A 26,441-nucleotide genomic window follows, 5' to 3' on the forward strand; every position below is an offset into this window, starting at 1 on the left:
AGAGGGTAAACTGTCCCAAGCTTAAGGGGTTTTGTGCAGCTGCTTTCAGAGATACTTTTCAGAACCTGTAAGTTTTCAGTTCTTCCAGGGTGGTAAGATCTAAGGAGAAGTGTTTACTACTCTCCTGGCCTCTGTTCTGGTCTGTAAGTGGCCACAAGCAGTCTTTTTTGCCCTGGAACTGTGAGGAAGGTCCCCCCTCCACTGTGGCCACAAGCTCTGCTGTGCTAGTGCTCCTCTTCACCCTGGGACTGTCATCCAGGACTATGACCATGATCTGAGTGTGGGCAAAGCCATAGAGTCCTGCCTCAGTGCTAGGAAAGAGACCCCTGTAATTTTCTTCTGACTTGTTGTTTGACCCCCTTGCTGTCTGTGGGCTGAGAACTCAAGAAGCAGCCACTGCTGCTGATTCAGTGGCTTCCAAGGCTGTTCCTAGTTTGCTAGGGTCAGGGCTGTGCTGCTATGGCCTGTGCTGGACTATGCTCTGCTCTCACTCAGGTGTGACAGACCTTTCCTGCTGACCTTCTAAGTTGTCTTTGGCATCTGTGGGCTGAGAGGTCTGGAAAACAGACACTGCTGCCACTGATTATATTGCCCCAAGATCTGCTCCAGGTTGGCTGGGGCCCACTCTGCACTGGCACAGCCGGCACTCTACTGTGCTCCTCTCTCACCCTGGTGCAACAGACTTTTCCTGTGTACCTTCTAAGTTGTCTTGGGCAGAAAATTTGTTTCATTCTGGTTTTTTTGTGGGTTCTGCTTTTCTAGAATTTGTTTAGAGTCATTATTTAAAGTTATTTGGAGAGATTTGGGAGAGAAAGCTCAGGTGAGTCTCTGCCTTTACTCTGCCATCTTGGCTCTGTCTCCTCTAATTTCATGCCATGTCCTATTAAAGACTTTTCCTGGTTTTCTCCATTGTTAGTGTACCATGCCCCTTCAGATTCCATTGTATTTATTATTAATGTATCTGCTTAAACACTGTATTCAGCCCACGAAACACATAATTATTCTTTGTATCTCCAATGCAATGTCCTAAGAAATGTTTTTTGAATTAAATTGAATGAATTTCTCTTGGGACTCAGTCAATTGATAATTCTCTTCCCTTGGCCCTTCGGTACTGAAGAGCAACTCCATCCAACTACAAATTCTTATAACCTTATGTAACTTGAGTCCAGCGGGCCGGGGAGGGCAAACAGAGCAATGGCAGGGCCTATGTGTGCTGGGCTCTGAGTCCGATGGAGCAAAGTAGTTGCCATCTTTGAAAGATCTTACAAGCAAAGTCTGTTCGGTTGCCAAGTCTAGCTCTGGTTTCAGAAAGCAATTAGCTGTAAGGAACTTGATTGCCTTTAGCTCTCATTTTCTCTTAAAAAACAGGTAATAATAGCAAGCAAAATAAAAAAAAATAGGTTCAAGTGATTATAAAATGCTCTCTAGACACAATTTAATGGGAATTATGTTCATATTTCCCAAACCCCTCCAAGTAGCTAAATAACTGGTCTGTGTGTCATTAATAATATATATGCATATATATAATTACATATATAATTAATAATAAATATATAAATAATAAATAAAATGAAAATCTAACTTGGGCAAAGGAAATTCTTCTTTGGGAGCTGGTCATACAGAACAGTACTTATTCATATTGGAAATTATACAGTTTTCTGATGCAGGCCAGCTATCTGAGCTGTTACAGTTTAGTGATGTCAACGTTTCCATTATTAGTTGGTGGCTGATACATCAGAAGTAAATACTAGGATTCACAATGCATGGGAAATTAGCCAAGGAGCTCTCAGGGACATCAGCGGGAGTGTGACTGTTAATTGTCTTCTCCTTGTGGTAAACCTTTCTCCCTACCTAGCTTTCATCTCAAAAGTTCTCCTTGGTCATTTTTAGTTTGAGGTTGGGATAGGAGCTAAATAAGTGTTTTTATCGACTCTTCTGATTTCTTCTACTACGGAGCAACTAGATGATGAAGCAGATAAAGCCGAGCTTGGAGTCGTGGAGACTTGAGTTCAAATCCAACTTCAGACACTTACTAGCTGTGTGATCGTGGGCAAGTCACTTCATAACCTCTGTTTGCCTTAGTTTTCTCATCTATAAAGTAGGAATCATAATAGCGCCTACTTCTTAGGGCTGTCGTGAGGATCAGATGAGATAACTGCATAAAGCCCGCAGCGCAGTGTTAGTGCAGAGCGCTATGTAGATATTAGCTGTTATTAGTATTATTATTATTTTCTGTTTTGCCTCCAGCTTACTAACATCAGTGTAATTATTGCTAATTTTTATATGGATAGGCACCGGGCCTTGGATTTCCCTTGTCCAGGGAGCTCCCATGTGAGGAAACTTCTGCCGATGTTTGTCAGCACCTTTTCTGATCTTGTCATCTTAGAAAGTTAGTCTAAGGTGATGAAGAGGCTGAATGATTTACCCAGGATCACACAACTCATATGTGTCAGAGGTAGGATTAGAACTCGGGTTTCTGTGACCCTGAGGCTACCTCTCTATCCATTCTGCCGTACCATCTCTCTTAGTTTCGGAGGTTGTTAAGTGTATCGAATGTGAGGCCTGAGGTCCGGGGGACCTCAGTTAAGTTTGGCCATGTACTAGCTGTGTGACCCCGGGCAAGTCACTTAACCCTGTTTGCCTCAGTTTCCTCATCTGGAAAATGAGCTGTAGAAGAAAATGTTAAACCACTCCAGGATCTTTGCCAAGAAAACCCCAAACGGGGTCAGGAAGAGTCAGACCTGACTGAAACGACTGAACAACGATGACAGCACCAGTTACCTAGGTAAATAGGATTGAGATAGATTTACCTAAAATTTTACATTGTAAGTATCTACAGTTCAGGTTCACAGTGGCAGAGCCATAATTACAAAAGAGCTACCATGGGACCAACCTAAAGGACTCTGCCTTGGCTGGTGAACGACACGGATTGTGATTCAGCAATACCTTGTGTTTCTTCCCTCATGCTCATCTCCCTTCCCTCTCAGACCTTCAGAATGCTTCTCAGACTTCTCTCTTATGACTCCTTCCCAGTCCTCTGGATTTGTTTATCCCTATGCATTCTTTGGCCAGATTCCAACATGGCATCCCCTTTACTCTTGGGACCAAACCCTCCTTCTAGTCCTTCTATGCCCTGGTCCCCCCCAACATGTAGGATGTTCTCTCCCTCAAGTCTATAACTTGTCTTTAATCATCAGCATTCCTTGTTCTTCTTCCCAATAATGACTGTATATTTACAATGCGTTGTTTTCTCTTCGAAAAGGAGACATCGCAATTATCTAATGTTTATAGGCTTTACAGCTTCCAGATTCTTCCTACATGTATCATCTTACTCCTGGTGTTTCCCTCTTTTAAAACAAAAACAAAAACAGAGACATTTGGGCCAAGAAAGAGAACAACCCTTATAGGCAAATTCCCCTTATGAAAAGACACATTGGTTTTTTCTCTTTCAGAAAGTTGAAATCCAGGGAGACTTTTTCTTCAAACTTCTGAAAGGGTGCCCACAACAAGCCAGAAAAAAGTTACCACCCATGGGATTAGGAACAAGAACTTGCTTATGTCTGGGCTGTAATTCCCAGAGGCCATGAGGAACTTCATTGTGTCTCTACTTTCTCCACTAATAATGACCAAGACAATTCTGAAAGCACCTAACTTTTCTAAATGAGCATACTGGGTAGTGCCATTAGTGTCCCTTACCAAAATAAAACTTGGAAAGGTTGGGTTATTAACAGAAAGATTCTCCTGCTTATAATCCTTACACAGTCACAAATAAATATCACACAAAATAAGTCACAGCAAGTTCTTAAGATCAGTGTAGCGAGAAGCTTCATGAGGGAAGCAAGTGCTGCCTTAGCACCTTTCCAGTCTTCTTACATCTTACTCCATAGCACTTATTCTTTGATCCAGTGACACTGGCCTTCTGGCTGTTCCACCATCAAGGTGCTTATATCTCAGCTCTGGGCATTCTCTCTATGTATGGCCTCATGCATGCTCTACTCCAACGACTGACCTCCCTGGCTTCATTTAAGTTCTAACTAAAATCCTACTTTCCACAGGAAGCCTTTTTCAACCCTTTTTAATTCTAGTGCCTTCCCTCTGTTAGTTGTTTCCTATTCATCCTATAGTTTGCTTTATATATAGTTCTATATTGTATCCTTCATTAGACCATAAACTTCTGGGCAGGAACTGTCTTTTACTTCTTTTGGGATCCCCAGCATTTAGTACAGTGCCTAACACATAGTAGGCACTTAATAAATGTTTATTGATTGATTCTCACTACTGTGTTTCCTCATACTTAGCTTTCAGTCTTTTAAACCTCTCTGAGTCTGGGAAGATGTACATCATACCTTCTTCTTTCCCCCGCCCCCACCTCCCACCAAATTAGCTATGCTACAAAAGAAGACACACACACACACACACACACACACACACACACACATACAAAACAATAAAAATAAAGTGAAAAAAGTATGCTTCAACCTGCACTCAAGAGTTCATCAGTTCTCTCTTTGAGGGTGAATAGCAGTTTTCATCATGTATCCTTTGAAATTTACTTGGTTCATTGTCTTGATAAGAGTAGCTAAGTCTTTCACATTTGATCATCCTTACAATATTGTGGTTATTGTATGCAATGTTCTCGTGGTTCTGTTCACTTCATTTTGTATCAGTTCATGTAAGATTTGCTGGGTTTTGAGGCAAATCCAAGATGGCACAATAAAGGCAGTTATTTCCCTAAGATTTCCCAAATTCCTCTCCAAACAACTTTAAAATAATGCCTCAAAATGAATTCTGGAGTGGCAGAACCAACAGAAGGATAGGCAATTTCCAATCCAAGACAACTTAGAAGGTCAAAAATAGAGGTCTGTCTCACTGAGGTGAGAGTAGAATGCAGTCCAACATAGGTGGTACTCAGGCAAGCCAACAGAGCAGGTCTTGGCGGTGACTGCATCAGAAGCGATGACTTCTCGAATTACTCAGCCTACAGGTGATAAGGGGGCCAGAAGATTACTGGGGACACTTTGCTAGTACTAGGTGCAGGACCCTGTTGCATTGTTCATATGAAGATCTTGGTCAAAGGCCTGGGTCACATTCTCAGGGGAAGAGGGACACTAGCACAGTAGAGCTTCTAACCACAGGGGAGCATATACCATGGTCACATTTCCAGGGCTGAAAAGAGTGCTTGTGGTTGCTCACAGAGCATAAGCCAGAAAAGCAGTGACATCACCTCTCACTAGATCATACCACCTTAGAAGAACTGAAAATTTACAGATCTCCAGAATTAGCTTGGGACAGTGCCTTCTCCAACCCAGAAGAAGAGTTCAACTTTATTATTAATTTTAAAGATATTTTATTCTCCCCCAATTATATATAAAATAATTTTTAAGATTCATTTTTTAAAACTTTGAGTTCCAGATTCTCTCCCTCCCTCCATCTCTGCCCTCCCCTTTCCCTGAGATGGTAAGCAATCTGACATAGGCTATACATGTGAAATCATGTAAAACATATTTCCATATTAGTCATTTTGTGGAAGAAAACTGAAAGCAATAGAGATAGATAGATAGAAAGAAAAAGAATAGTATGCTTCAGTCTATATTCAGACTCAATCAGTTCTTTCTCTGAAGACAGGTAGTATTTTTCATCATGAGTCCTTTGAAATTGTCTTGGATCATTGTGTTGCTGGGAATATCTAAGTCATTTACAGTTGTTCATCGTACAATATTGCTGTTGCTATGTACAATGTTCTCCTGCTTTTGCTCACTTCACTCTGCATCAATTCATGTAAGTCTTTCCAGGTTTTTCTGAAATCATCCTATAGAATCCAACTATAACATATGGTTAAAAAGCCAAGAAATAGGCTGAAAAAATGAATAAACAAACAAGAATCTGACCACAGAGAGTTACTATGGTGACAGGAAAAATCAAAACAAACTCAGAAAGGACAACAGTGTCAAAATGGCTATAAAGAAAGCCTCAAAGAAAACTGTGAATTGCTATCAGGCCTCCCAAAAAATTCCTGAAAGAGCACAAAAAGGATTTTAAAAATCAGATAAGAGAGGTACAGAAAAGAATTGGGAAAAGAAATGAGATTGATACAAGAAAATCATGAAAAAGAGTCAACAGCTTGGTTAAAAAAAGCACAAAAATGCGGGAAAAGATATATGAAAATTCACTGAAGAAAACTCTTTAAAAAGTAGACCTGGCCAAATGGAAAAAGAGGTTTAAAAAAGCTCACTGAAGAAAATAATTCATTTGAAATTAGAATTGGGCAAATGGAAATTGATGACTTCATGAGAAATCAAGAAACAATAAAACAGAATCAAAAGAAGGAAAAAAATTGAGGAAAATGTGAAATATCGACCTGGAAAATAGATCCAGGAGGGAGAATTTAAAAATTATTGGACTAACTTAAAAGCTATGATCAAAACAAGAGCCTGGACATCAAATTTCAAGAAATCATACAGGACAATCTCCCTGATACCCTGGAACTAGAGGGTAAAATAGAAATTGGAAGAATCCAATGATCACCTCCTAGAAGAGATCCCAAAATGAAAACTCCCTGGAATATACAGCCAAATTCCAGAGCTCCCAGGTCAAGGAAGATATACTACACGCAGCAAGAAAGAAATAATTCAAATATTATGAAGCCAGTTAAACTAATACAGGATTTAGCAGCTTTTACATTAAAAGGACTTGGAATATGATATTCTGGAGTGTAAAGGAGCTAGGAATACAACAAAATATCACCTACCCAGCAAAACTGAGTATTATCTTTTTTTAGAGGGGGGTGGCAATTAGTATTTAATGAAATAGAGAAATTTCAAGCATTCCCAAAGAAAAGATCAGAGCCGAACAGAAAATTTGATTTTCAAAAACAAGACTCAAGAGAAGCATTAAAAGGTAAACAGGAAAGAGAAATCATAAGAGATTAAATAAGGTTAAACAGTTTACATTCCTACATTGGAAGATGATACTTGTAGCTCTTAAGAATTTTATCATTATTAGGGCAGTTAGAGGGAGTATACATAAACAGAGGGCATGGATGTGAGTAGACTCTAGGGGGGAGAAAGAGGGATGCTCTTAATTAAGAGGTGAGAAAGATTGGGAGAAGGAGGAAGAGAGAGGTAAAATGGGGTAAATTATCTCACATAAAAGAGGTTCAAAATAGCTTTTATAGGAGAGGGGAAGAGGGGGCAAAACTTGAACCTTACTCTCATTGGAATTGGCTGAAAGAAGGAATAACATGTACACTCAGTTTAGTATACAGAAAGGTATCTTAGCCTACAGGAAAGTATGAAGGGAGGGGGGATAAGAGAAGGAGAAGGTTGGTGACAAAATTGAGGTCAGAATGAAAGAGGTGGTAGTGAGAAGCAAAACACTTTTGAGGAAGGACAGGGATAGAGAGAAGGATTAAAGAGGGAAAATGGGATGGAGGGAAATACATGACTGTGAATGCGAATAACATTAACTCACCCATAAAATGGAAATAAATAGCAGAGTGGATTAAAATCCAGAATTCTACATTATTAACATTTTCTACATCACTTTCTTGCCCAGACAGTCAACAAAACCATACATTGAGCCATGATTTGTAGCATTTGCCATTTTCTGAGGAGTAAATGCTCACAGTGAACATTTAACTATTATATCTCAGTTAGAGCTGGCTGTAACATAACCCTGCCTGTGCCCTTGCCAGGGTCCCTCACACTCCTGCTTCCTACCTATCTTCCCTCCAGAGTGGGGTAGACTGTGCCTTTACTCAGGATATGCACAAGGTGGTCTGATCAGAGGTCTATCAGCTGGTGGAATCAGCTGTGATGGTGGTCAGTGCTGGCCACACAAGCTCCTGCCACCCTTTCTCCCCCTAATACTACTCCCTTAGTAAACTTCACCTTACCCTCTATCTTCTCTTCATTTCTATTGCATCCTTCAGAAGCCTCCAGATTATCACACATGAGCGAGATTTCTGACTTTAGAGTCAGAGGACCTTCGTGACCTTACACAAGTGGCTTCATCTTTCTAGGCCTCAGTTTACTCAGCTATAAAATGAAGGGATTAGACTAGATGCACTTTAAGGATGCTCCCAACTCGAAATTATGACTTAGGATCCTAGATCTCTTCCTTTTTCTCTCTGGCACTCATTGAAATCTAAATTTTTCCTTAAGGCATCACATTTCTTCACATTGTCTTCCATTTTTTTCATTCCTTTGGTTCTGTTTTATAATATCTTGGTTTCTCATAAAGTCACTAGCTTCCACTTGCTCCAATCTAATTTTTAAGGTGGTATTTTCTTCTGTGGTCTTTTGGACCTCCTTTTCCATTTGGCTAATTCTGCCTTTCAAGGCATTCTTCTCCTCATTGGCTTTTTGGGGCTCTTTTGACATTTGGATTAGTCTATTCTTTAAGGTGGTATTTTCTTCAGTATTTTTGGGGGGTCTCCTTTAGCAAGTCATTGACTTGTTTTTCATGGTTTTTCTTGCATCCCCCTCATTTCTCGTCCCAATTTTTCCTCTACTTCTCTTACTTGCTTTTCGAAATCCTTTTTGAGCCCTTCCATGTCCTGAGCCCAATTCATATATTTCTTAGAAGCTTTTGATGTAGGCTCTATGACTTTGTTGACATCTTCTGGTTGTATGTTTTGATCTTTGTCACCAAAAAGGGAATCTAGAGTTTACTTTTGAGTCTAAGGATGAGTCTGAGTTTGTTTTTGCTTCCTGTTCATGTTCCCAGGCAACTACTCGACCCTTGAGCTTTTTTTCAGGATATGACTGCTTGTAGAGTAGAGAGTACTTTGTCCCAAGCTCTAGGGTCCAAGCCCTGCTGTTTTCTAGTCCACAGTCACCCCAGTCTCTGTCACAGCAGCGCTCCTCCTCCCCCAAGAACTGCCAACCAGGACCGCAACACAGATCCGAGCAGAGCACAGCAAGAGAATCTGCCTTTGTACGCACAAAGTGCCCCTTGTACTTTCACTCTGATCTGCTGCTAGATTCCTCCCACTGTGTGAGCCAGGGACTTGGGAAGCCACTGACACTGGCACTGTGGAGGCAGCGTCAGGAGCTTCCTGCTGCTGCTATGGCCACCACTGCACCACTTCCTCCACACCCAGAGTTGGCAGTGGGACCGCTTTGAACTTGATCCTGCAGTTTCCCCTAACCTGCTCTTTGGCTTTTGTGGGTTGAGAAGTCTGGTAACTGCCACAGCTCACTGTTTTACGGCCTCAAGGCCTGCTCCGGCTGGATGACTCAGGGTCTGGTCTGTCCCGGCGCGGCCCACTTTGGGCGGCCTTCCGCTCCCAGCACGGTGCAATAGACCTTACCCAGCGACCATCCAGGCTCTCCTGGGCTGGATACCTGTTTCCCTCTGCTATTTCATGGGTTCTGCAGTTCTAGAATTTGTTCAGAGCCACTTTTTGTAGGTGTTTGGAGGGATTTGGGGGGCAGCTTAAGCAAGTCTCTGCTTTCCAGCTACCATCTAGGCTCAGGCATCACATTTCTTGATACTTGCTCTAAGGCTGGGTTCCTTCTCTAATATACTCTAATACCCAGGATGAGGTGGAAGATTTGGCATATACCTTTCTCCTCTCTGCCATTTTCAGTCTCTTCCTCTGTTACCATTACTCCACAGATACCTTATTTTCCCTTATTTTGACATTTGGGTTAGTCTGTTCTTTAAGGTGTTATTTTCTTCAGTATTTTTTAGGGTCTCCTTTAGCAAGTCGTTGACTTGTTTTTCATGGTTTTCTTGCATCACTCTCATTTCTCCTCCCAATTTTTCCTCTACTTCTCTTACTTGCTTTTCCAAATCCTTTTTGAGCTCTTCATGGCCTGAGACCAATTCATATTTTTCTTGGAGGCTTTTGATGTATGCTCTTTGATTTTGTTGACTTCTTCTGGCTGTATGTTTCGATCTTCTTTGTCACCAAAAAAGGAATCTAGAGTTTGAGTTTGAGTCTGAGTTTGAGTCTGAGTTTGTTTTCACTGCCTGTTCATGTTCCCAGCCAGCTACTTGACCCTTGAGCTTTTTGTCAGTGTGTGACTGCTTGTAGAGTAGAGAGTACTTTGTCCCAAGCTTTAGGGTCCAAGCACTGCTGTTTTCAGAGCTACTTCTACTCCACCTCACCACAGGCTCTGTCACATAAGCACTCCTCCTCCCCCAAGAACCATCAACCAGGACCGCAAGACAGATCCAAGCAGGGTACCACAAGAGAACCTGCCTCTGTGCTCACAAAGTGCTTCTTGCACTCCAGCTCTGATCTGATGCAAGATTCTTCCCACCGTGTGAGCCAGGGACTTGGGAAGCAACTGACACCAGACCTCTGGAAGCAGCCTCAGGAGCTGCCTGCTGCACCACCTCTGCCACCCCCAGGGATGGGGCCGGACTGCTCTAAACTTGATCCCACAGTTTCCTACTAACCTATTCTTTGACGTTTGTGGGTTGAGAAGTCTGGTAACTGCCACAGCTCAGTGATTCATGGTGCTAAGGCCTGTTCCAGCTGGCTGACTCCCAGTCTGGTCTGTCCTGGAGCGGCCCACAGCTGGGCTGTGCTCCCCTCCCAGCACCATGCGATAGAGCCTTCCCAGTCACCATCCAGGCTCTCCTGGGCTGGAGACCTGTTTCCCTCTACTATTTCATGGGTTCCATAGCTCTAGAATTTGTTCAGAGCCATTTTTACAGGTGTTTGGAGGGATTTGGGGGGCAGCTTAAGCAAGTCTCTGCTTTCCAGCTACCATCTTGGCTCAGGCATCACATTTCTTGATACTTGCTCTAAGTCTGGATTCCTTCTCTAATATACTCTAATACCCAGGATGAGGTGGAAGATTTGGCATATACCTTTCTCCTCTCTGCCATTTTCAGTCTCTTCCTCGGCTACCATTACTCCACAGACACCTTATTTTCCCTTAAAGTTTCATGTATCCTGCCTAGATTCTTGTTCCTGTCCTCTACGGAACTTCAGATCATTCTTCCTTCTCCTCAATAAGTTGAGTCCCTGGCTCATAGTCTTCTTCACCCCACTGCTTTCTCCCTTTGGACTCTTCATTCCTTGCCCCCAACAGTTCCTTAATGTCATCAATTCCTACAATATCTGTCTCCAATTTATTTTATAGGCAGTGGTTCTGTCCTTCCTTTCAGATGCATGCACACACATGCACATGTGCCCACACACACATTCTCTGGACTTAGCTGCCCTGCATACTCTGCTTCTTGATTCTACCTCTACAGCCCCCTTGTCACATTAGTGAGTTCTTCCAGGAACCTCCGTTTTGAGGAAGGAGCCCAGACCAGACATTCCTCTTTACAGGTCCTGCCTTCCTCACCTCTGCTTTGTAGTTCCCCTTTCTCCTATTAGAATACAATCTCCTTGAGGGCAGGCACTGGCTTTCTTTTTGCTTAGCACAGTATTTGGAAAATAGTAAGCACTTAATAAATGCTTTTTGACTGTCTGACACACATACATATTCACACATATACGATAACTGATTTTGCTGTAGGGGCTAGAATTCTTAATTATAGGTTTGAGAGAGGTCTAGGATGGAATATTTTCTTCTCCCACTCAGGGCATACATAACTCCTTCCTGCCTGTCTCTGGTCCTGCATGCGGCATATGCCATTATATAAGCTAGAAACCTTTAAGAGATTTTATCTCACTCCTGGAATTTGTGTCCCTTGAAGGTAGCACAACTGAAAATAAGTGTCACTGTCCATTTCATGAGGTAGTCAGTCATTCTTAGTGCCTTTCCTACCAGCGGACATTCCTTGACGACAGGGAAGGATGGTTTTGGTACCCATTTTGTTGGTGAGCATATATACCATAATAAGTACTCATTCTCATGTGATGAAGTCAAATTCTACAGGCAGCTAGCATTTATTAAGCACTTGTAACAAGTTAGGTGCTGTGCTAAGCATTGGGGATAGGAAGAAAGGAAAAAATCAATCTCTGCTTTTTAAGGAGCTCACAGGCTAATGAATAAGACATCATATAAACAGCTACTTATAAAAAAGATTAAACTGAATAAACTAGGTGTTGTCTCAGAAGGAAGACACTAAGATTATGGAGGGTTCTTTTCTTTTTCTTTTTTGAGGCAATGGGGGTTAAGTGACTCACCCAAGGTCACACAGCTAGTAAGTGTCTGAGGCTAGATTTGAACTCAGATCCACCTGACTCCAGAGCCAGTTGCTCTATCTACTGCACCACCAAACTGCCCCTATTAGGGAGGATTTCTTGCAGAATATTGGCCTTTAGGAGGCTTCTGGGAAGTTGGAGAAGCTAGGGATGGAAATGAGGAGGGAGAGCATTCCAAGCATAGGGGATAGTCAGGAAAAAGCCTGGAGTTGGAGATGGAGCATTCGCATGTTGGACCATGGAAGAGAATAAGAAGGCTAGAAGAGAAGAAGGGGACTGGTTATGAAAGGCAACATTTGGGTACCCAACTCTATAATTGAGTAGTCCAGCACTTAGAATCACAGACCACTCTAAGAGGGAGGGTCCTCTAAGATACCAAATCCAATATTTTGCAAATGAGAAAAATGAGACACAGAGAGGGCAAGTGACTTAACCAAGGTCACCTAGCTTAAAAACAATATTATAGATCTGGAACTCAAATCCAATATCCTTTCCTTTCCCACAGGATTCCTGAAGCATATCATTGCTCCCTGGAATCCTATCCCTAAGGCAAGAGTGGTATGACTGGGTCTGCCACAGAAACTGGGTTACAAAATCAAAATTTGACAGCCAAAGAAGTGACAAAAAATGTATATGTTTTCTTTGCAAAATGCCTTTAAATTCAAAATGTATGACTCAATATGCAGAGCTTCTGAGTGTACCACTGCTGCCCTCCCTCCCTACTGTCTATAACAGTGTGCGTCATTGGTTATGAGAATTTAATCATATGACTCCAACTTTCTACATGGTAACTCATGCAAAAGCAATCTGTCAGAACCTGTCACTGCGAATCAGAGCTAAATGTCACCCAGTAGGGTAGAGCTGGAGCTCAGTGGGTGTCCTTCTCTGATGCTCTGATGGCGATTGTTACAAAAGGCGGGAGGGGGAAAGCCAGGCAATGGCTGCGTTTCCTCTTCTGAGGTGTTCATAACGTGTAATTTCTATCCTTGGAGAGGATGCTTTCCATGTCCTCCCAGTTAGTTGCCTATATTTTCTGTAATGTTGTTAAAAAAAGTCACTACTCATCATCACAACTATTTGGTACGAAAAATTAGGTGAGTGCAACAGATCAGATCAACAAAATGCAGAAGCAACCAAACATGGTAGCCCAGCCTTTGGAAAGCCCAAGAACATAAACTATGGAAGATGGACTCCCTCTTTAACAAGGAAGCTGGGAATATTCAAAGACAATATAGCATAAAATAAATCTAAATCTATATTTTATACCATATTCAACAATAATGGATACTTAAATATAAATGACCATATCCTGAAAAAACCGAAAGAACCAAAGAAGAAAGTACCTCTCAGATCTGTGGTTATGGTCAGAATTTGTAAATGGATAATATATTAAAGTGATTGTGATAAATGAAATAGGCAGCTCCAGTTATATAAAGTTTTTAAACAGTGTTTGCAAGAATAAAATTGATGCATTTTGAGTAAGAAGAAAAACTGTCAAAAGGGCGAAAGCTTTCGATCACATATCCATTATAAAAATCTGATATCCAAGATGTGTAGAGAATTAACACAAATATGTCAAAGAACCATTCCTCAATAGAGAAGTGGTCAAAGTATATGAACAGCATTCCAAAGAATAAATACTATCAGCAACCATCGGAGAATATGCTCCAAATCACTAAAACAATAAATTAAAACAACTCTGTGGTTCTTACTTACAATAATCAAGTTGAAGAACATGATAAAATACAGAACTATACAATGCTAGAGGGACTATGAGAAGAGAGGTATATTAATATACTGTCGATGGAGCTTTGCATTGGTCAGGTCATTCTGGAAAACAGTTTGGAATTATGCAAAAAAAAATCACAAAATAATCCATATATTTTGGCCCAGCAATCCTACTAGTGTTATATACCCTAATGTGGCCAAAGACACAAAAAAGGGTCCCAAAATATTTGTAGAGTGTTTTTGGAATTTTTTGTGGTAGCAAAATCTTGAAAACTAAATATATGCAAAGACTGAATAAATGTCATGGAATACTATTACAATATAAGAAATGATGAATATGAGGAGTTCAGAAAAGCTTTGTATATACTGACACAGAACAAATCCCAAACCAGAAAAATAATATATACAACAAAACCAGAAAAATAACATATACAATAACTATAGTAATGAAAATAAATGCAACACCAAAACCAGGTTAATTGTGATGAACAGTCTTGGTTGTAGAGAATATATGACAAAATACACTTATCTCCTGTTTTTAGGGAGGCGAGTAGGGTGGGAGAGGTGGGGGATAGGGCCGATGATGGAAATTACATTCACTGTCAAAAGGGGTAGTTTTGTTGGCCAGTCTTTCTTTGTTACAATGAAGGTTTTGAGGGACGGGAAGAGTATATCAGAATATGTATTGTGGTGCTCAAAGGAAAAGGCAACAGCAAAACTTTTTAAAGGCTGCTACTCAACTTTTGAGTGTTAATTATTATTATTGCCATTATGATTATTCATAATGATGTGAGCCCTGATTTTTGTTACCTTCTTGATTCTACCTCTAGAATATCTGTTGCATTTATCCTCTTCTCTCCACTTATATAGACACTTCCCTAATTCAGTCCCTCAATCCCTTCTCACTTGGATCATTGCAACAGCCTCCAAGCCAACCCACATGCTACCAAAATAATCTTTCTAGAGCACAAATCTGACAATATTGCCCCCTGCTTGAGAAACCTCAGTGGTTCCTATTGCCTCTAGCTTGAAATACTAATTCTTCATCTTGGCATTTAAAGCCCTTTATAATTTGGCTCTACCCAGTGGGTACCCCCCCCAACTAATTTTGGAATCAGAGGAGCCTCTGTCATACTTACTATCTGTGTGATATTGGGCAAGTCATTCAGCTTCTCTCAGCCTCAGTTTCTTATTTTGTAAATTTTAGGGGTTGTGCCAGGTGGTCTCTGAGGTGCCTTTCAGCTCTAAATCTTTGATTCTATGATCCTGTACCCTTCCAAGCTGATTTCCCAATATTCAACTTCACAAATTCTATCTTCTACTTCTGTACCTTTAACACTGTCTCCTATGGAAAATCTTGACTAATTCTCCTGTTAATTGTTTTTCCCCCTTTCTTCTCTAATGATCATGTATATAAAACTCTTTTTGAATATCTTCTTCCCCAAGTAGAATAGAAATACTTAATGAATCCTTTTCCATTGCATTCCATAATCATTTATTGATAAGCATAAGCAAACAACCATAGAAATAATTGTAACAATTAGAGAAATTCTATAAAGACCATAACAAGATAAAACAAGTCAACATATACAGTAATACTTCCTGACTTCGATGTGAAGGAAGGCAAAAACAAACAACCTACAACATTGGAAAATATAGTTCATGATTGAAAAATGAAAAAATCCAAAGATTTATGGACTGTTCAGAAGCCTATTGTCTATATATGATAAATAACTTCTTCAAGGAGCCAATTAGAAGATCCCAGACTTGGTGTCCAATGAACACTGTCCTTTAAATATATATTTTAACATAGAGAAAATGACTGGTTACCAGTTTGGAAGAAAAATTTATGACTTTGGCACAATTCTGAACTCTAGATTCAGAGATAAATTTATTAATTATCAATCCACACATAGTTGCTTAGAAAAAAAGAAATCCAAATATGTAGTTTCTCTTGCTTATTGAAAATCTCTGTTTAAGACACATTCTTATAGTGACAGTGAAACAAACAAAAAATTCTATTGAAAGGCAAAACAAAGATACAAAGTTTAATTTTAGCCTTTGGATTTACTTAACATAACTTGTAATAAGACATATAGTATAACCTGATAATATTAAATGTCAGGGCACCCTAGAGAATCATTTTCCTAAAACCATTCAGTCTTGTTAGAGAAAGAAGTACTATTCTTAATTAGATTAATCCAGGGATAATACTGATCTTCTGATCATCACCTGTATTGACTTTCAGGGAGTTCAAGGTTCCTCTCTGAACTTTGATCAAGTTTCCTTTTAGAAGATGTTTAGGCCTTTCATAAAGGGATACGGGTGGGAGTGGAGGAAGGAGATGTCTACGTAGGACATTGTTTCCTTGGAATTTGGTTAAGTACTGATCGGGTTTTTCTTCATTCAGGTAAGTCCAAGGATTTCAGAATAAGCACACTATCTTAATATTAATTCTTAATATTTTAAGAGAGATAGGTCTTAATAGATATGCTTCATAGCAATATGAGTAATTTCAGAATCAGCTTTCTAAGTATAATTAGATGATTGAATAGTTAAAGCAAAGTTCAAAATAAAATACCAATAGGAAAGAAAAGTATAAAGATGAAAACACGTATTATTAACTTATACCACCCCAACCCAATATTCCATCTCTGTGCTCCAGGCATTCTCTCTGGCTGTCCCCCATGCCTGGAATGCTCTCCCTCTTCCACTCTGAATACTGACCTCCCTGGTTTCCCTTAAATCCCAACTAAAATCTCACCTCCTACAGGAAGCCTTCCCCATCTCCTCTTAATTCCAGTGCTTTCCCTCTGTTAATTATTTGCTATTTACCCTGTAGGTAGCTTGCTTTATATATATTTAGTCTGCATGTTCTCTTCCCCATTAGATTGTATGCTCCTTGAGGGCAAGGACTGCCTTTTGTATCGCTACATTTAGCACAGTGCTTGGCACATAGTAGATGCTTAATAAATGTTTATTGAATTGAATAAATGAGCCATCAATTCCAAAAAATAGGAACCAAGTAAATATAAAGACATTGATTATGACTAGCACAATTTCTTAGAGAACAGAATGATCATAATGAAAAGACCAAAAGGCTAACTGGTTCTCCTTGGCAAATGGAAGACCCTAACAACAAGGACAGCACTGATTTAGAAGACATTTGCAAAATGTTAAAAAGGAAAAATTGAAGATTCCAAAAATGTTTTATTACAGGATCAATGGAGGGGAATATGGAATTCTAGAAGACTTGGCATAAGACAAGTTAGATCATCCTGAAAACGTTTGCAGATGAAACTGGCGATATTATAAACAGTCAGGAAATGGATCAGATCTATTGCCATTTTCATAGTGATATATAGTATTCTCATTAAGCAATAATAATGGAACCATCCTTTGAATTTTACTACTTTAGTACCCCCCCCAAAAAAAACTACATTAAGAAGTAGTAATTTCACTAAAGAAGATTAAATTGGAAAGAGCTGAGATGCTTGATCAAATATGTAGGAAAGAAATTAATGTTGGCAGCAATGCAATTTTAAAATTAATTTTTAAATATTCTGAACATATATACCAAATAAAATGAACATTTCATTATTCAAAGTAGGTCTCAGTTTCCTCATCTGTAATGTTAGGGAGTTGGGCTTGATCTCAAAGGTCTCTTTAAATTCTAAATTCTATAATTCTATGGGTCTATTTATCAATTTTCAAAATATCTAAGAGTGGAAGATTCCAAAAGAATGGAAAATATCATTTTATTACCTCCAAAATATTACCAAAAAAGATAGCAACTACTGACTTACATACCTACTTTCTTGCTGCTATAAAATCTTTATGAGAATATTCTGACTGCACATCAAGGCTGTTTCTGATGAAAACATTGAAGGAAAACAGGTGGTCTTTTGGAGAAGATTTTCTAAATCAGATTATCACCTTTGCAGTCACATCACTATTGGAGTGATGCTTAAAATACAGGACCCTACTGTAATCTCTTGTTCATTGATTTCTCCCAAACCTCCAAAGCAAACCAAAGACTGATTCAGCAGAATAAAAGGTAGCCTTAAAGGCTCACCTAAAATAAACATCTCTCATACATATGTTAAACTCATATAAATTTCTATAATAGTCACAAGAGAGATACCTTTGTCCAATGATCCACTAAAAATTAATATCAAGTGAGGTATTAGACAGGAACACATACATATGGAAGGTATTGTCAGTGTCTATCATGGATTATATTCTTTGCAGTTGTTCATGTCAGTTGTGTCTGACTGTTTGCCACCCTATTTGGGGTTTTCTTGGCAAAGACACTGGAGTGGTTTGCCATTTCCTTCTCTAGCTTATTTGACAGATGAGGAAACTGAGGCAAACAGGGTTAAGTGACTTGTCCAGGGTCATATAGCTGGTAAGTATCTGAGGCCAGATTTGAACTCAGTTCTTCCTGTCTCCAGGCCTGGCAGTTCTCTATCCACTGCGTCACCTAGCTGCCCTTTGCAAAGTCCTCTGCCGCCCCCACCTCCCCCCACAAAAAGAAGAGCAATTTCCATATTTATTATAATAACAATGATTCTAGCTGACATTTACATAACAGCTTATGTTTTAATAGTACTTTAAAGTTTGCAAAGCTCTTTACATGCATTATTACTCTTGAGGCTCGCAACAGCTCTGGAAGTAGTATTTTAAAGCTTCCAAAATGGCAAAACGCTTTGGAGAAATACTCCTTTTCAGCATAATGTTTTGGGGCCTATATTGGCTTAAGAACTTTCCAGGGGCTCCTCAATGAGATCCTTAGTTGTTTAGCCATTTCCTAAATCTACAGTGGAAAAACAAAATGAATGAACAATGCATATTGCTCAGAAAGCATGCACTTGAATGAGCAGCCCATTGAATTAAATTTGTCTGCCTATCTCTGTCTGTCTGTCTGTCTATCTATCTATCTATCCATCTCCCTATTCCTTCATCCCTCTAATGGGGGAGACAAGTATATATAAAGATATATACTACATAAATATAAACATACACACACAGTATATAAGTCCAAGTTTCCATGAGAGATCACCAGCAGTTGATGGAAATCAGGAAAGGCTTCTTGTAGAAGATGGTGTCTGAATGTATCTTAAAGAAAGAGGGGGCTTCCATGTGCCGACTGTAAGATGGAAGTGAATTGCCAGCATGGCGAATGGCTTGTACGAAAGGCACAGGGATGGAAGGTGGCGAATCCCGTGAATGAGGAACAGAGGAGTTTGGCTAGAGGCTGGCAGCGTTAGTGTCCACTGCTTTGACAAAGCCTTTCTCTCAAAGTACATTAAGATAAGACTTCTGACCACTCACTGTATCTGCCTTCTGGATGAAATGCTTTCTTCTTGTGAGCTATCCAGTTTATTGTATAAACACTGATGCCTTGATGCAAATTCACAGGCACGAAACGATGTACACCAGAAGACATTGTCATTTGGAAGCTCCTGAAAAATGTTCCCTGGATGATGATTTGGTCAATCTGGAGGTTCTAGATGAGGTATGGTGCCCTGAGAGAGAGAGAATCCTCATGCTTGTGGACATTATTTCCTATGAATTCATTTTTCATTTCTTTTTTTTTGAAGGCTTCCTTCAACTAAAGTCACATCAAAGTTAATTGTTTGTAGCATTGGCATGAAGCTGAGGGAATAACTAGGCACTATGATTATGATCTTATATTATGTATTCATTTATATTCTATGGAGTGATAAGAAAAAAAAGCAGTTTCAATAAATCCCATTTTGTCGTAGGCCTGAATGATGGATGACATCCACTGAAATTATTTTCTGTTTTATAAAATTTGCAACTTTATCCCTGAAAATCAGGATTGTTGTTTCCTCCTCTTAAAGAAGAATCGTGTATTTAGGGGAAAATTGAGCTTAGCATAGCTCGAATTCTAGAATGAAAACTGTGATAAACCCTGTATAAAATATGCATGTTTAATAGAGCTGTTAATTGCAAGAGACCTGCATCTTCTAGCTCTGGGAAACCTTAACTCTAATGCCTAAATCACTGAAGTATGATAAAGAAGTGTTTGAATTCTCCATCCCTACAACATAAATTTGAAGTAGAATGCATGACGAAATAAAGTCCTTCTTTTGTGTGTGCTTAATCAACAGGAATTTCCTATTAAATAAAATTCTAAGTGGAAAGTTTTAATCAGGCACAGCAGGTTAGAAAGAAGGAAAGAAGGGAAGAAAGGAAAGAAGGAAGGAAGGAAGAAACAAAGAAAGGAAGAAAGAAAGAGGAAAAAGGAAAACTTCCTTGGTTATTTCAAAATCTGTTACAAAGTCCAAAACATATGCAAACCTTTCAAATTCATTCTCAATTTCCTTTCTTTGTTAGTGGATGTCTATTTGTCATAAGGAAAATAACTTTTGGATTTAATCTGGCAACTTTGTCTTTGAGAAAAAAACATTATTCACATTAATAATCTAATTCAATAAATCACACATTTTAGAGTCTTCTACGGGGTGCAAGATTCTGTGTTAGGCATTGAACACAAATAGACAAAATAAATTATGTGACATCAAGCAACCCACATTCTGGGGCAATTACAACATGTATACCAGTAAAAGTTTGGGGGAAAATAATGCACTTGTTTTTAAGTAGCAGAATAGTAGAACCACAGAATTATAAAATTAAGTTCAATACTTCTCATAGACTCTCTCTCTTAACCAGAAAACAGTATACTTAATTTTCCACTTAAAATATTTTATTCTTTTCAGGATACAATTATTCACCAGCTGCAAAAACATTATGCAGACTTACAGATTTATACATATGTTGGAGACATCTTAATAGCCCTAAACCCCTTTCAAAATCTCAGCATATACTCCCCACAGGTAAGAGATACCTCCAGGTCTGTGCCACTCCTCTAGCCTGTTGAATTTGAAAATCAGCAGAGAAAACCTGGAAGGAAGAAAAAGTACAGCTTTTATTTATAGCTTCTTAAAGAATGCATACTGCACATTGTAGCTGTTGCTTCTTAAACTAGATCCCTGCATGCTAGGAGTCATGGTGACTTTTAAAACAGATATTTTACTAAATGACTTTAGATCTTTTCCAAATGTGGGAGAGGTGAAGGGAAAGAACACTTTTTTCATTAATGAATATTTACTCAAAAATTTAAAACAAAATTATGCTTTACAGATTACAGGGACTGATCCAAGAAATTATCCCTTATGACTAAGTGGGACTTATGCCATGGTTGCAAGGATGGGTCAGCACTAGGAAAACAATCAACACGATTAATCATATTAAAAAATGAAACATACTAAACCACACGACTAGGGGGAAAAAAGGCTTTGATAAAGGACAGTACAAGGCCAGGCACACATACTTGGGGCTCTCAGCTATTGGCATAGACTCTTAAGGTCTGGCTATGCAATCAGGGGGAAAAGTATTTATTAAGCACCTACTATGTCCCAGGAACTGTGCTAAGCACTTTACAAATGTAATCTTCTTTGATCCTGACAATAACCCTGGGGGGTAGGTGCTATCGTTATTCTCATTTTACATTTGAGGAAACTGAGGCAAATAGAAGTGAAGTGACTTGCCCAGGGTCACACAGCTAGAAAGTGTTTGGTAGCATTCGAACTCAGGTCTTCCTGACTCTAAGCCCAGCACTGCATCCCCTGTGCTACCTGCCTGCCATAAGCATCAAGTTGTGGACTCTTAAGTTTCAGGATTTGGATAAAGATGTATTGTTATAGAGAATTACAGATTTAGTGAGAGTGAGATCTAGTCCAATTCCCTCATTTTGGATGAGAAAATTGAGGAGATTAAGTGATTTGCCCAAAGTCACGCAGGCAGTGTCAGAGGCAAGATTTGAATGCCTGCCCATGGTCATCCATCTTTATATGTTTTTTTCCTTTCTGCAGTTTTCCAAACTGTATCATGGTGTGAAACGCTCCTCAAATCCCCCCCACATATTTGCCTCAGCAGATGCTGCTTACCAAGGCATGGTAACTTTCAGCAAAGACCAGGTAAGACTTCATACCGCCTTCTTTCTCGTGCCGTCGACAGGAACGCATTGGTCTGCCCTGCTTCTTTCTGTCCAGCATTCACTTTGCTACTTGCTCATTGTCCAAAGAGCCTTCCATCCTACTTGGTGACAGAATATAGCAAACAAAGCCATCACCCAGTGAAATCCAGCAGTACTGGAAAGGTCATAAGAGCAGAGAACATGAAAATACTTCCTGGGAAATATGAAGCATTTACACAAAGAGCATTCATTTCCCTTGGCACAGTATAGTAAAGACACGTCTAATAGGAATATAATGAGGGCCAAGAGCAATACAAATACAATTATATAATGATGATTGCAATAAGAATACGATGTACCACCATATAAACTGAATTATTTCTTTTTAAAATCTTAGGATTGTTACAATAGGGCCTTTTTTTTCTTACATGGTTAACAGTGACCACTCCTATTAACGTGGCTGCTGACAAATGATTTTGGAATTGGGAAAGTGCTGTACTAACCTTCAACTATTGGCTGGTTAAGAACAGACAGATCATCCATTTTAATTTTATGGGCTTTCCATTTACAGTGGTGAAACATTCAACGTCACAGCTGTGAAAAAGTCAACCTCCGACCACCCTTGACTTTACTTTCCTTTGTCCTGAGAGCTAAGTTTGAAGCTATGACATTAGAATGTAATGGATTCCTGTTCTTTTTTTTTTTTAAAGAAGAGAATAATTTTCCCTGTGTTTGAGGTCAGACTAAAGGAAAGCTAGCTTAGCTAAGATTTCCAGGTTTGTTGAGCATCAGGATGAGGCTGTGTCCAGGGAAACTACATTGTGCAAGAATTGCGTTCAGTGAGTTTTAGAGACAGCAAGGAATCCTTGACCAGATTCTTACCACATGTGGAACTCTCAGAAATTTCAAAGGGGGAAGGGAGGTGAGAATTTCTAAGTGGAGAAATTATCTGTGGATGTAAAATCATATTCTTACTAGAGATTGATCCATTTCCTTAATCTTCTAGAGCAGTGGTGTCCAATTCAAATAGAAATGGGGAGAACTAAACTGAGCAGCTAGATGGCACAGTATGTAGAGCACTGGATTTGGGGTCAAGAAAACCTGAGTTCAAATCCAGTCTCACATGCTTACTAGCTGTGGGACCCTGGGCAAGTCACTTAGCCTCTATATTTCTGTTTCCTCATCTGTAAAATGGGGCACTGAAGCTGTGAAATTAAAATGTGATGTATCACTGCATTTTTAAGAAGAGAGAATAGTGCATACCTCCCAGGATTTTTGTGAGAATCAAGTGAGCTAAGAATTGTGAAGTGCTTAGCACAGTGCCTGGCACATAGTAGGTACTATAGAAATGTTAGTTATTATAGTAATTATCACTGTTACATCAGGATTCCTGTGGGTAACATATTGACTTAGAAAACCTTGTAGTAACATTATCTTTGTTGCATTGTATTTTGATTTATTTTGCTAAATATTCTCAATTACATTTTAATCTGGTTCTGGCCACATTGGCTGACTGTGTGTTTAACACCTCTTCCCTAAAGCATTTTATTACTTAACTGAGCCTAGTTTAACTCCTTGTCCTTGGATTGTCTTCCTACTCTTATATTTTTCTCTGCTTTGAATTTTTTTTGTCATTTAGAGTTTTTGGAATTATGATTTGCATAAGGGATTAAAGAAAACAGATGTGTACTATTTATCAATTAATGCTGACCTGATTCTATACAGAAATCGCAGTTGAACATCCACATTTGTTGATTATAACCTGAGTTTTCTACTTGACCTTCTGTTTACTATATCAGTGCATTATCATCAGTGGAGAGAGTGGTTCTGGGAAGACAGAAAGTGCCCATCTGATTGTCCAGCATTTGACCTTCCTGGGAAAGGTATTTATCTTTCGTGTGATAAGTGATAAGTGATAAGAAGGTATTGCAGATCAAGTATTTTGTAAAGAAAGAAACACACAATACTTATTCTTACTCTTGCAAAAAAAAAAAACAACATAAACACAACAACTGTGTTGATTTTTCCTCTTTGGCTACCAATATACCACCTTCTCCCATGTAGTACAGAAAACAGGGGCCCCGTGAACTTTGCTATATGCAATTAAATTTTTCAAATTTTAAATAAAAACATCAGGAAGTAAAAGTGGCAAAAGTATCAAGAGAGTGTTTGGGGTAATGCCCCAGGGATAACTTAAAGGATGGAAAAATAAAGTATTTGAGGGAATGTTGAAGGAATAGGAATTTTTCACCTTGGCTTCAAGGTGGTGAAAAGTGTCCTTAAAAACAATGGTTTTCAGATAGCTGAAGGTTTAATATAATATGTAGCCAGCTGCAGACACAAGAAGGAAGAGGCTTAACCTGCCATAATGGGAATTTAGGAAGGATTTCCTAATGGTAAAGGGTTTGTTAAACAGTAGATTACTGAGGGAGGTTTTCCCCAGTATTCTGTGTCTTTCATCTGTTAGGATTGTTTAAGGTGTGGCTACCTCCCAGCTTTATAATTCTATGGAAGATCATGCTTTCTGCTTGTGGATAAGTCACTCTCTACAACTAGTTGCTAGTAACACATTTGGAGCCTCCTTCTCACATCATAGGGAGAATTTAGGTGGACAAGGGGTGTGAATGCACAAAGCAAGTGTGTTCATTTTGGAAGTTCTTCATGCCCTTTCTCTGTTGTGTATAGGCCAACAACCGTGCTCTGAGAGAGAAAATACTCCAGGTGAACCCCTTAGTGGAAGCATTTGGCAATGCCTGCACTGCCATCAATGACAACTCAAGTCGTTTTGGGAAATATCTGGAAATGATGTTCACACCAACGGGAGCTGTAATGGGGGCAAAAATTTCTGAATACCTCTTGGAAAAGTCCAGAGTTATAAAACAAGCTGCGTAAGTACAATGTTTGATCTTTTAAAATCCTTATTTATATAAGATTATATAAGCATGGTATAATGTTTTTGTTTTGTTTTGCAGGGGGGAAGGCAGGGCAATTGGGGTTAAGTGACTTGCCCAAGGTCACACAGCTAGTAAGTGTGTCCAGTGTCTGAGGTCGAATTTGAACTCAGGTACTCTTGACTCCAGGGCCAGTGCTCTACTCACTGCGCCACCCAGCTGCCCCTGGTATAATGGATACAATGCTGGACTTGGAAGTCAATCAGACTTGATTGACAGGATTCAGATCCTGCCTGGCACATATACTAGCTGTGTGACCATGGACAAGTCACTTAACTTTTCTTACTTAACTCCCTAATTAGGATGACAAGGTATAGAGAGGTTGTGATTTGCCTTTGTAGAAGACTAGAAGGTCCCTTGAATATGAGCATAAACTATGGTTGTTTTTTTATGGTTCCATTATCACATGTATTACAGCCTCTTGGGTTAAAGAAAAGCCCTCAGTAGTTTTCTTTCCTGGGCTAGAAACCAATAGCACTTCCTTGTCCAACGTTTGTGCAGAGCAATGTACAAAGTTGTATTTCCAAATGGCTCTTGTCTAGTAGATTAGCACAGCCAGGTATATAATAATCAAAACTATTAAACTTTACATTTCCATTTTATCAACAAAATCCACCCTGGGTTCGTTCATTCACCAATGCTGCTAACTTCCTTCTAAAAACTTCAATCTCCACTTTGTATTCTGCAAATCACCTACTTACATCCTGTATAAAGAGTTCCCCCCCCCACCCCAGGAGCACAGAATTCCATGTCAATCAAACAAAAAGGAAGTAAGGAGCAGGAAAGTATAACTATGCTTCTTTCGTATTCCTCACTCAATGCATTCTAGGTCCACTGCCCCTTGTAGTCTTGCCAGGTACTTTTCTTCTTCTGCCATCCAGGATAATAGGAAAGCTTGGGGATTCACCCCAGATGAGAAGAGAGCCACAGCTTTCTGCATTCAAATATAAATGTGATATATTTTTCTATTTTTACAATAGACTCAAACTGGTAGGGATTGTTATGTCTATGAAGGTAAATATGTATAGCAGAGACATGATGACCTACTCTAATGACCTAAAGAAACCTGGGCCAGGATTGATTTCAGGGTCTCATAATGGAAAATGGACCATAGAACAATATATTTAACCAGAACGTACCTTAGAGATCACTTCAGTCCTCTGCCCTTATTTTGTTGATGGGTAAATTGAGGACTAGAGAAAAGCAAAATGGCATAGTTCAGTGGTTCTCAAATGTTTTGGTCTTGGTTTCCCTTTGTGCTCTTAAGAACAATTGGGTAACCTTTTATATTCTAAAAAATTTTTAAAAGCTTTTGTTTATGTTGGTTATATCACTATTACTGATACTCATTAATATAAGTCCCATGTTTTTATTTTAAAAATTGTATTTTCCAAAACAGAACAAAAATTTAGTGACAAGATGCCACGGGAAAGCTATTTAACTTCTGGAAGCCAATTTCCTCACCTGTAAAATGTGAACAATGATCTAGCATCTAGTTCATAGGTTGATGAGGTTCACAAACACAGTGATGTTGGTAGAATGCTCTGTAAACTTTAAAGTGCTTTATAAATGAGAATCATTGTTAATGCCCAAAGTCTCACAGGTCATAATTTTCAGAGTCAAAATTTGAACCAAGATT

The 26,441-nt window shown here is 39.3% G+C and overlaps 1 protein-coding gene across 1 annotated transcript in view; it reads left to right on the forward strand.

The window, feature by feature from the left end:
- MYO3B (myosin IIIB) overlaps nt 1-26,441 on the forward strand; it is a 636,303-nt gene that overhangs the window by 236,407 nt on the left and 373,455 nt on the right. Inside the window, exons 10-14 of the mRNA XM_036744020.1 lie at nt 19,268-19,364; nt 20,593-20,709; nt 21,748-21,852; nt 23,651-23,734; nt 24,537-24,739. Of these exons, the coding sequence (XP_036599915.1) occupies nt 19,268-19,364; nt 20,593-20,709; nt 21,748-21,852; nt 23,651-23,734; nt 24,537-24,739 (606 nt within the window). The remainder of the gene's footprint in view (nt 1-19,267; nt 19,365-20,592; nt 20,710-21,747; nt 21,853-23,650; nt 23,735-24,536; nt 24,740-26,441) is intronic.

Source organism: Trichosurus vulpecula, chromosome 2, assembly GCF_011100635.1.
Source record: "Trichosurus vulpecula isolate mTriVul1 chromosome 2, mTriVul1.pri, whole genome shotgun sequence".
Lineage (NCBI taxonomy): Eukaryota > Metazoa > Chordata > Mammalia > Diprotodontia > Phalangeridae > Trichosurus > Trichosurus vulpecula.